This window comes from Scyliorhinus canicula, chromosome 9 (genome assembly GCF_902713615.1).
Source record: "Scyliorhinus canicula chromosome 9, sScyCan1.1, whole genome shotgun sequence".
NCBI lineage: Eukaryota > Metazoa > Chordata > Chondrichthyes > Carcharhiniformes > Scyliorhinidae > Scyliorhinus > Scyliorhinus canicula.
In genome coordinates, this window is record NC_052154.1 from 32,777,682 (window position 1) to 32,789,982 (window position 12,301).

The following is a 12,301-nucleotide window of genomic DNA, read 5'->3' on the forward strand; positions in this document are numbered from 1 at the left end:
GCAAATCACGTCCATATGTATCGGTCCTGTCCAAAGGGGTATTGAAGGGAGGTCTTTAGGGTAATCTCAAGGTGATGCGAGACTTGAATCAGCCCCCTGGAAGCCATATTCGGGGTGTCGGATTGTCCAGGGTTGGAAGCGGGTGCGGAGGCAGATGTCTTAGCCTTCGCCTTGCTGATTTCCCAAAGGCGGATTCTGTTGGGATGGAGGTCGGCTTCTCCGCCCTGTGCCTCATGTGGCGGGAGGACCTGCTGGAGTCCCTAACACTCGAGAAAGTAAAGTTTGAGTTGAGGGGGAGGATGGAAGGGTTCTACAACTCATGTGCCTTGTTCATCGCGCATTTCCACAAATTGAATGATACAATCGAACATTGGGGGGGGGGGGGGGGGGGATGTATAAATTAATGATGATTCTTTTTCATTGGTGTTTGTATTCAAAATGCTGGGAGCTGTTTGAGGATGGATGGGGTGAGAGGATTGCCATTGCATTTGTTATTGTTAATTATATGTTGTTGTAAATATGATGAAAATGTGAAAAAGGAGAAAAAAATATTTATTAAAAAAAAGGTATACAGAAGACTCATTAAATACAGACCAAATTACTAATATCAATGTCTTCCATCACTGTTAATGAAACAGGCAACCAGATTTTAATGTAATCCTTCCCCATTCTTCACCTTTACCAAGAAAATATATCCTGCCAGTTTAAAGTATAAATTAGCATGAAAACTGTTTATGTTTCAAAATAAATGACAGTGTACCCACGTAGAGAAATTGGCTGACGACACTCTCCACATCGATAATCTTGCCTATCCAGTCCCACCTCAGGACAGATGTTGAGTTCAAATTCAGACTGGTGGCTGACCTTTGATCTTACACAGGATTTGGTGATTTGGTTCAAACACTTACTGTGACACCGGTAGTAACAACCTGTCAACATGGAAACTAAACTCAGTAAAAAGTGGTGACATGCAACAGTAGAGGCATAAATCAATGACAGCTTCTCGGTTTATTTTATTTACCCTCTTGACAATATGTTCCTTTTGAAGTAAGAGTGACTTTACAAAAGTGTACAATAAGGTTTCAGTTAGTGTTTCAGGAATTCAAAAAATAAAGTACTAAAACAAAACATTTTATGTTTTCTCAAATTGAATTAGTATCAAGTTATATTGTAATTGAATTATATTATTTATTAAAGCATCATCTGAGAATCCCTTTCAACCCAGTTTATAACATTGCACTATTTACTAATTATCTTTAATTTGCAAAGTGCTGGGCATCATTCAGTCAAACATTACATTTTTCTACCAGTCTTTAAACACCCTTCAAAGTGCAAACAATGGAACAGTTTCATTTTTTTTTTATTCCAGAAGAATGTTACTCTACCCCTCATGAATTAAGTATTTACCCAATTGAAACATTTTTCATTCAATAACTGTCTTATCGTGTCACACTTCATTACAAGTTTTGGACAAAATTAACTCAAGTCCTTATTTCACCAGTGACATATTTCATCAATGAAATATGTACAAACCAAATTTGCTAATAACTAAACAGGATTAGTGATGAGAAAACTGAGCAATCAAATTATTTGTTCCATTCATTAAAAAGGAGAAAAAAAAGTCACTAAATGGACCAAATAATTTCTTCAGCTTTTTCCTTCTGTGCATCTTCTTAAACGACGGGTGTATATTAGCTAGACACAATATAACAAAAAAAGTGTTTTGAAAATGTGAGCATCTTTTCAAAAATGCTTCTTTTTTGTTAAGTTGTGTGCAAAATGAGTTGATGCTAGAAATGCTGCAAGGAGTTTGTCATAAGAAACCTGAAGAATTTTCTGAAGCCTGGGAACCCGATTATTGGGAAGAAATTTCTACCTCTTGTGGAGAAATTATGTTCAAAAATGCATCAGGAAAGGGACTAGTTCTTTCATGCACTTCCATGAGGCTGCAATACCTACAGAAAACTATGACCCATGATGAAAAATGTACTAACAGCGAGGCAAGAGAAAAATAGGAGATTCAACTTTTTGGAAGTATGGTTGCAAGACGTCGGATAACGATTCCAAATTAATAGTATTTTTTGGCATGATGTTCTTTTTGTGTTGCTAAGAGAGCCTGAACCCGGAATGTCAAGATCAGAGGGTTTGTTTACGAGACGCTTTCATACTGGCTTAGACATTACGATCAGAGCCAGCCAGCCACTCAGGCCTGGAATATGGCAAATGACCAAATGCAACTGTCGCCACAACAATTAGAGAAATTCCCCTTCTAACTTTTCGATAAGTGAGCAAAAAACAAATGCTTGGAAGCCAGAAGGCAAAGAAGCACGTCTTAAATAACGAGTAAGTTGCACAAAATTACACAAAACATGAATGAATGTGACAATAACGGGACACAAGCTAGCTTTTGTATTTCACAGTACTCTGTTAAAAGGAATTCTGCAGAATAAATTACCAATTTTGTTTTTCATTAACATCACCAAATATTTACATCACCAAATATTTCCAAGTGCAGGCAGCACAGACAACAAAAAACAGAGTCACAAAGGTTAAATATTCTGGAAGAAAAATAGAAAATGCTGGACAATATCAGCAGGTCTGACAGCACCAGTGGAAAGAAAATGGAGCTAATGTGGGAACTTTGTCAACCATTCTGGATTTGGCCTTGGGGAGACCATCTGTCCATCAGTACAGACCAACAATGTGTTTTTTGATATTGTTGGCTGCTATTGCCCTTCTGTCACATAGTGCGGAGGGGGGGGGGGCGGCTCCTCCAGGTTGGACAGCTAACGTTGTGGTAACAGTACATCGAGAGCCATTATAATTACTGATCTGAAGGGTCAATGAAGCTGGATAGAGCACAAGGAATTTGAAGTAACATTTTATTGTACAAATATGTGCCCCCAAACACCACTGTTACATACCCAGCAGCTATGGAACTATAAAAGCTTTGCATTTTAAAATCAAACAATGGGCTATTTTTCGGTAAAGATAAATTAATGCTGAACAGATGCAGATAAGGGACACTCACAATAATACCACTTTTCACAGAATGCCACAAGGTTTTTATCCCAATAGTTAACATTGTGTCATGGTCTCAAGGACTCCTGCTGAGCCAGTCTCAATCTGTTCGGTACTTCAAGGGTGAGGATGGTTACAAAATTACTCATTTAGGTCTGAGCCAATCCTCTGGCTGCCAGTTTCCTCTTATTGAGTATTTGACCACAAAAAAGTTGCAAATATGCATTATATATTGTCATGTTATAAGTAGTTTGAAATGCATAAAATATTTCCAATTAAAGTTAAACATCTTAGTGCAACAGATCCTGCAGATGTGCAACTTTGCCTTTTAAAAAAATGAAGCCTCGGGGCGTTATTATGAAGTTACAATTTCTTAGCTCAACAGCTGTTTTTATGACGATTCAAATGCTAGTTTTGATCCAAACAAAACTTCAAACCCCAAATTCACGATGGCAGATTCTATGAAATGTAACACTTTAAAAATTAAACTAACAATTAGGCTGCAAAAAAATTTAAAAATTACTGACTTCACTGGATCATTTCCTCCTGCTGAACATAACAAGCCTTCATGCAAGAAAAACTCTACAGTAGTTCTAAGATAAATTGTTATATCTATATTTTATTCAAATGAATTATTCCAGTGGCCATTCAAAAATTCATGATAATTAGATTTTCTTATACTAATTAATGGGATGTTTCTTTGTAGATTTTATTCGAAATAGATTTTGGCCAGGGCAAACACCAATGCATTCACCTGTGCAGGTATACCAGGTTTGAAGCAAGCCCCATATAATGGTGCTGCACTTGTCACAAAACTGCTTGACACTTTTGCTTTTCTCCTTGTAGAATCGATGTTCAAGCAAAATTCGAATATTTGGCTCATCCTCATCCGGATCCTATAAAGAAAGCCAGAAAAATAAAATGGTCAAATATCTATTTAACAATTACATTTTTACATTAAGCCAACTGCAGAATTTCTATTCAATGTGTGTAATCAAGGTTTTCCACCAACTTCTATGATTCTATAAATTTTCAAGTCCTCATTATATTACCGTGGTGGGATTTGAACCTGCATCTCCAGAGCATTAGCCTGGGGCCATAGGCCCAATTTACTCAACCTATCATTACAGAACAACCCTCTCATCCCAAGCATCAATCTAGCGAATCTAGACAATTTTCACCTCAAAGGCAAATAGATCCTCCCTTAGTTAAGGAGATCAAATCTGTGCACAGTACTCCAGTTATGGTTTACTCAAAGCCCTATACAACTGTAACGTCCTTATCTTTTACTCAACTAAGGGATGTTAATGGCACAGTATGAGCTACATGAGAAAAATGGAAAGTCCAGGAAAAATCTCCAAGGTTTTTTTAAAAAACATCTGCAGTCTGGACTTTAGTCTCTCATATTATGAGAAAAAAATAGTAAAGCATTCTTGCCGAATGGCTCAGATATATAAATGCTGTACCTGTCACCTGAAGAGTCGCTAAAGAGATTACAGGCATTCATATTTTGCCATACCTAACCTGGATGAAGTTGACCACACAAGAATTAGTTGAAGTAGGCCATTCAGCCCTTTGAGCCCAACAATCTCAGTCTTGAACCTACTCAATGAATGAGCCTCTTGAGCCCCCTGGGGCCGAGAATTCCAAAACTTAATCATCCTCCCTCTCTTCATCTCAGTCCTAAATGACACATCCCTCACTCCGAGAACCCAAAGAACAAGGTTCATATAAAAAGAGGAAGGGCAGTTGTCTGTCGGAGCAATTCCTGACATTTTCTGCAGTATAAGAAATCTACAATTACAATTTACAAAAACAAAATTACCCTCCAGACAGAACTATTGATTATGAATAGACTGCAAATCAAAGATTTGAAATTTCTTGATGATGTGCACATAGGATAAATATGAAATAGTAATCAATGATCTGGTCAGCAAAAAAAAAAACCCATCAGTAAAAGTTCATATTCTAAATTTTATAATAGTTATACCCAATTTTAATATTGGCAGGTTTCAGAGCAAATCCTGTGTCTACAATCTAAATTCTCAATTTAAATTTGCCAACTTCTAAAACTGACATTAGAAACACAGTCCCTGTTCCCCCAATATTTCTGGGTACGTTCAGAGACATTAACTTACCAATGTTTCAATGACAAACAACCCACAAGCTTCCGATTTTAGCCGAATAACTTATTTACGTGATGTATCATGACAACATCATCTGAAGAAATGGTGACCGTCTTCACCATCTCCAGCTCTACTCTTCATCACCTCTCATAACTGCCTGCAAGTGCTTATACTGCTTACTGAAAATCTTTGGGCGGAATTCTCCGCTCCCCACAACGTTTGGGAGAATAGCGGAAGGGCCTCCCGACATTTTTTACGACCTCCCGCTATTCTCCCCCCCCCCCCCCCAAACGCTCTCTCCGCGCCCCAAATCGCCGCTCGCCGTTTTTCACGGTGAACGGCGATTCTCCGAGGCCGATGGGCTGAGTGGCCGGCCGTTTCCGACCTTTTCATGACGGCGGCAACCACACCTGGTCGCCACCGTCGTGAAACGGGCGCCAGAAGCCCATTTGGGGCTTCTAGGTGCCCGATTGGCACGGGAGCACCACGGCCGTGCTCCCGAGGGGACAGGCCCGCGATCGGTGCCCACCGAACGCGGGCCTTGCGTCCAAAAGGGACGCACTATTTTCCCTCCGCCGCCCTGCAAGATCAAGCCGCCACGTCTTGCGGGGCGGCTGAGGGAAAAGATGGCAACTGCTCTTTAGGCGCGTCAGCCGGCGTCATGCTTGGCGCGCGGCCTTGACGACCGTCGTCAAGGCCGTGCCGCCGAGGCGCCCGGGGCCCCGCTCCTAGCCCCGATTGGGGGGGGGGGGGGAAAAGAGAGAGAATCAGGTCCCGGGAGGGGGCGGGGAGGCTGCCGTGGGTGACGGCCTCTTCCACGGCAGCCTTCCCGATTCTCCGCCGTTGCAGAGAATCGCGCCCCCAGTCTTGGAGGAACCACAATTTCCCCTAGCTAAACGCTGAGGAGAGTAAAACCATATCCACTCCACCATTATTCTAATGCTTACACAGTCAGGTTATGATCCATCACTCTCTCTCATGCAAATGTCCATATCGTATCCTAAACCTTCCTGATCATCTCCACCTTTGTTGATCTATATTGGCTGCTAGTCCCTCAAGGTCACAAATTTAAAATTCACATCTTTGTATTGAAAATCCTAATTTGTCATCAGTAAATCATTCAACGCTCCCTCCAGCACCCACGCACCCCTCCGACCTTTGCAATAAACTGGTCTTCTGATTCCAGCTGCTGAAGGTTAATCCTCCCACACACACTCCCATTATTATTGGTTGTTACTTGAGCCTCCTCAGTTCCATAGTTAAGAATTTCCTCTCTAAATCCTTCCCACTTCTTTCTCGTCCTTTAAGACTCCATTATAACCCATCTCATCAAATTAGCTATTGGTCAGTCCTCCCAATATCTCCACTTTTTGGCTTGGTGTCTATTTTTTTCTATTCCGCCTCAGGTGACGCACTTTAGGACATTTTTCTGAAGTGAATGCAAGCTATTGTTGTCAGTGGGGAATGCTGGAAATGAAATGGTTTGTTGGCACCATTTCCTGCAAGTGATGTTTTTCATCTCTGGTGCCATTCTAGTGATCTCCTCTCGACTCTCTCCAAGGTCTTGACACCCTTAACGAAGCATAGTGCCCAGAAATGGACACAATGCTCCAGCTAGGGCTTAACCAGTGTTTTAGAAAGATTTGACAGTCTTCTTGCTTAGTCTATACTCAATGCCTCTTATTTATAGTCTTGGATCCGAAATGCCTTTTTAAACAGCCTTCCCAACTTGTACTACCACCTTTAAAGGCTTGTTCATCTATCCTGAGTTGCTCTATCCCACCATTCCTTTTAGAAAAAGGAAATTATATGGGGTTTGCACATTCTCCCCATGTCTGCATGGGTCTCACCCCACAACTCAAAAGATGTGTAGCTTAGGAGGATAGGCCATGCTAAATTGGCCCTTAATTGGGACAAAAATGTTTTGAAATTGTATCATTTTTGAACATTTTTCCGACTAAAATGAATCACATCACACATTTCAGCATTAAACTTCATCTGACACGAGTCTGTTCATTTCATTAGTCTGTTTCCATCCTGCTGAAATGTGTTACTATCTTTCTCGTTGCTTACTGTGTTTTCACATTGCCTCCAAATGTTTCCCTGCCAGTGACATTAGGTTGACTGGCCTGTGGTTATGATGCAATATACTTGGCCAACCATGCAAACAGCTCATTTGAAGCATTTGTCAATGTTATTTGCCGAGAAGAAAAACAAATATTTATTAGCACTTTTCCTCCTTACCACTGAATTGGCTTTTAAAATATTTTTGATGTTCACCTCTCTCTCTGAATGGTAACACATCTTGCCATCAGATTACGCCACTTGTATGCATTTCTGTAGATCATCCTCTCTTTAATTCAAAAAATTTTTTTTACACTGTACATTTCAAACCTTCAGTTCTTGTAGCTTAAGTCGCAGGTGAATAAGTTTAACAACAGCGTCTTTCTGCTTCTCTGAGTGTTCCGGCAAATCCAGTATAACTTGTTTCACCTCATCGATTGCATGCTTCAGATTTTCAATGTCTAATGCCACAAATGATCCCTGCATAATAGAAACACAAAGCAGACAACCATTAAAGGTGAAGAACATGAGATTCTTCATATGGTTACACATCAAAAGTGAACCAGAAAGAAGCCAGCACAAAAATCTCTGAGTATATGGAATGGCTATAGAACAGTCAGAGGCCATTCAGCCTGTCATGTCTGTGCCCGGACCTGGAGAACGCCACAACTGAAATGCACCTCCACCGTGCTCTCAGGTAGTGCATTCCAGATCAGAGTCGATTGCTGTGTAAAACAGATTTTCCTCATGTCACCATCGCTTCTTTGGTCAATCACTTCTAAAATCTGTGTTCTCTGCTTCCATGTTCGCGTGCGCTCAAATTTCAGACCAGTGACAGGATACAACGCGACACAGAGCCGATTCCTCTCCTGGTGTTCTCCGGGAGCAATTAGCAGGGAGTTGTAGCCATGCTGGCCACGCAAAATGGACACTGAGCCAAACTAAAATGGAAGGCAGCAGGGAAAGCCTGTTTAGTAAGAACAGACAGCCTGCTCTCAACTAATTAGCATTTTGCAAACAGCAAACCAGTTTTCTGGCCAGGTGCAGATCTCCAAGCCAAAGGTGTTAATGGCAAAGCGCTTAACATTCTGATGAGGCGGCCCAGATCCAGACACACACAATGGCAACATTTCCATCTCAATGTAGCACTTAATTGGTGGAGTAGACAGGATGGCACCAGAGTAACAAATATCGAAACCACCCCCCAACATCGAGGAAAGCCCCGCATTGGAGGATTTCGAAGGTAGCCGTTTGGAAACGTTCCAATCGGTACCGAAAGGTAGAGCCCGCCTAGAAGGGGGCAAGGACATTAGAGAGGGGTATAAAAGCAAATCCCCCACAGAGCCCCGGTCTGTTAAACCCGTGCTCCGGCTCTGACTGACATCTTGCATCCTGACTCCAGCCGTTGAGCACCAGCCGCCGAAACCGTAAGTTCAACGCTCGCTACGCGATCCAAGCCCACTAGACTCCCAAGTACCAGAACGCTTGCTGAAGGCTGCAGTGCCAGACCAGGACGAAGGCCTCGTTCTCTGACCTTGCCTGTTCCTGTTAGATAAGTATTCTGTTCACTTAAGTTTAGTTATAGCTTAGTCTCTTAGTGTGTGCATGAGTATTTATTATAACTGTATAATAAATATTGATCGTTTGAACTTTACTAATCGGTGTATCGTCTTTATTACTTTGAACTTGACCTCGGAATACTTGTGACGTTGCCTATACGGCAACTGGCGACTCCAGAGCTAAATAATTACATAGAACAGAGCCTAGTAGTGTTAAGCACACGTCGAACTCGGAGGCGTGTTAATACACTCCAATAAACGCGTTTTACACCCATAGTAAAACGTGCAACATTTAGTGGCGACTCCGCCGGGACCCTGTTGTAAGTGGAAACACCACAGTGTCCAGGACCCTGAAATTTGAATTAGAACTCCAAATTGCAGAGAAAGAAAGAGATCACAAGTATTCAAGGTGTTCAAAATAATAAGCGAAATTCGGAAGTGTGTTTAGTGCATGCGTACTAACAGGGCTGTAAGGTAAAACTGAAAGCTTTTTGTTGCGACAAACTTTCGGTAGTTGTGTTAACGGAACATAGCGTAAGCCGTACCCGTTTCTCGAAACACCACCCCAGCAACCCCCTGTTCCAAATTATAAAAAGAGAGTCAGAGGAAATGGCCATGCAGGCAATGGAACGTCTGATGGATCCAGCAAAGTTTGTGGTCGCAGCGACCAGCAGCAGTAGCAGAGTAGGCCAGTGTCCCACGTGGGAGCTGGAACTCCGCAAACATTTACAAGGAAAGGGATGGCCCCTTTGGAAAGAGTTTTGTGCAAATGAGGAGACAGGTCCCGGGAGTATAGGTCATACTTGGTGGGAGAACCTCTCTCAGATACACAAAAAGAATTTAGGGAAAGCACGCAAGCCGATGGCGATTGTGTCCTGCTTGGCACAGTTGCGAGGCGCAGAGGAGGTCATCAGGACGCTCCGGACAGATTTAGAAGAGAGGAATAGGATGAGTAAGGTCGATGTCAGGGACATCGAGAAAGAAAACCTGGAATTAAAAGGGAAGTTGGCAGAGAAGGGTAGAGAGGTGGATGATGCCAAGAGGGCTCACCAGTCTTGTCTAGCTCATCTGAACAGTTCCCAGACCCAGTATGAGAAAGCCTATCAGGACGTGCAACGTGCCGTTCTGATAAGACAGGAATCGGAGAAGCAGGTGGAGGCATTGCAGAGGCAATGTTCCGATCTCAAAGCAGCTTTGAGAGCACTCCATGCTGCAACGACCGAACAAAGACAAAGCACAGTTGACCACGCGAAATGCAGGAAACAGATTGCGGAACTGCAATCTCTGCTTTCGGTGCAGAATGGCTTCCAAAGCACCTTTGGAGCACAGTTAGATGGGGAAAACGCCCCAGATTGGCAGGAATTAAGCGAGACAGCGCAGCGTTATGTTCAGGGAACATGTGCGCCCACAGCTCAGACCATAACCGCACCCATGAATCCCGTAACCACGCAGAGAAAAGCCGAATCAGAAGGCGCCCCAGACATAACCTACACCACCCCTTTAACAGTAACCCAGCTAAGGGACGCTTGTGAAAAGATCACTCCGTTCCTCCCCACCGCAGACCCCCACCAGTTTTTCGCTAAAGTAAAACAGCAGGCTACCATGTACGGCCTGGATGAGAGAGAGCAGGTTAAGCTCACCGTGCTGAGCTTAGACCAGAGCGTAGTAGCAGCCCTCCCCGACCCACAGAACGTGGCAGGAGGCAGCCTAGAGGAGATGCACACCGCCATTTTAGATGCCATCGGGTACAATAGAGGTGACCCCGTAGAAGGATTGAATAAGTGCAGGCAGAAGAGATCCGAACACCCCACAGCATTCGCAGGAAGGCTGTGGATTCATTTCAGCGCAGTTTTCGGACAGCTAGATAGAGCGCATTTAACCCGCGAAAACATGGTTAAGTGGACGCGCACAATTATCTCACACGCAACAGAAGCAGGACAGAGCGCTTGCAATAGTTACGACCCCTCAGAAGAGGCCCATAACGAAAAATGGGTCCTGAAAAGATTGTCCCGCGCTTGGGAGCAATCGCTTCAGGGAAAAGGAAAAGTTAGATCCCCAGAAGAGGCTCAGGCTGCTGCAGATATCCAAGCAGTCAGAGAGCACCAGAAGCCCGCATGGGTAAATGAAGGCAAGAGCAGCCCTCAGCAGAAAGGACAGGAATGCTATAACTGTGGACAGTTAGGGCATTGGGCAAAAGAGTGTAATGCACACCAGCGATCTCAGAGAGGCCAGCAGACAGGCACTCTGAACCGCAACAAGGCAAAACCCATCCACAATGTAGCAGTACAGTCAGGACCCACCAATGTGGACGAGACGAACTGACGGTGTTCGGGCTCCCCCACTTGGGTCTGTGACACACTATGGGACTCATCAGGGAGGCCCGTAGTCACAGCAAAAGTCAAAGGGAAGCCCATAGAGTTACTGTGGGACACAGGAGGATCCCGCACCACCATTAACTCCACAACCACGGCACACTCAGACACGTGGCCGACCACCTCCACCATCACACTTAGCGGGTTCACCGGACACTCGCAGCAGGGACATATCACAGCACCCGTAGCGATCCAGCTAGGGAACATTAGCACAAGGCACCCCGTAGTTTTAGTAAATCTTCCCCGGACAGCAGAACACATCCTGGGGATAGATTTTATGAACGCTCATAGCTTGTCGTTCGACCCAGTGAACCAGTGTGTCTGGCGAATGGCGAGATCAGACAGAGCCCCAGCCACCCTCACAGTAGGAGACTACGCTAATCGGATTAGCGCAGTGGGAGAGTACTCATTCGACCTGACTACACTCCACACCGACAGACAAATTAAGGCCCTACTAAACAAACACAGGACAGCATTTGCAAGTCACCGTCATGACTGTGGCAGAATGACTGGACAAGTTCATGTTACCGGACAGGACCCCCGACCGCAAAAGCAATATAGATTTCCCCTCGAGGCAGAGGTGGAAATAGAAAAGGTTATAGTTAGCTTGTTGGACCAAGGTGTACTGAGAACGGTAGCCTCCACCAACAATGCCCCTATTTGGCCAGTGAGGAAGCCCGATGGATCATGGCGTCTGACCATCGATTATCGGGAACTCAACAAAGTAACCCCCGCAGTAGCCCCAACGGTAGCTACTAGTCCCGAGACCATGCTCAAGCAGGGTCTCAACGCCAAGTACTTCACGGTATTGGACATCAGTAACGGATTCTGGTCAATACCATTGGCAAAAGCGTGCCAATACAAATTCGCATTCACTTTTAAAACTCAGCAGTACACGTGGACATGCCTCCCACAAGGATTCCACAATTCACCCTCCATTTTCCACCGACAGCTGGCAAGTGGATTAGAGAAATTTTCCCGACCCGAATGTCTGGTACAGTATGTAGACGACCTACTACTGCAGACAGACACAAAGGCAGAGCACATTTCGCTTCTGGCCGAACTCCTGGAACTCTTAACTGAAATTGGCTGTAAAGTTAACCCGAAAAAGGCCCAAATATTGGAAAGTAAAGTGATGTATTTGGGATCAGTCATCACG

General features: G+C 43.8%; 1 protein-coding gene across 1 annotated transcript in view; it reads right to left on the minus strand.

Annotated features, from left to right (window-relative positions):
- Positions 1–12,301, minus strand: part of def8 (differentially expressed in FDCP 8 homolog) — a 42,367-nt gene that overhangs the window by 11,934 nt on the left and 18,132 nt on the right. The window contains exons 4-6 of the mRNA XM_038806472.1: positions 7,542–7,691; positions 3,776–3,917; positions 765–929 (exon numbers count right to left, since the gene is read on the minus strand). Coding sequence (XP_038662400.1) covers positions 765–929; positions 3,776–3,917; positions 7,542–7,691 — 457 coding nt within the window. The remainder of the gene's footprint in view (positions 1–764; positions 930–3,775; positions 3,918–7,541; positions 7,692–12,301) is intronic.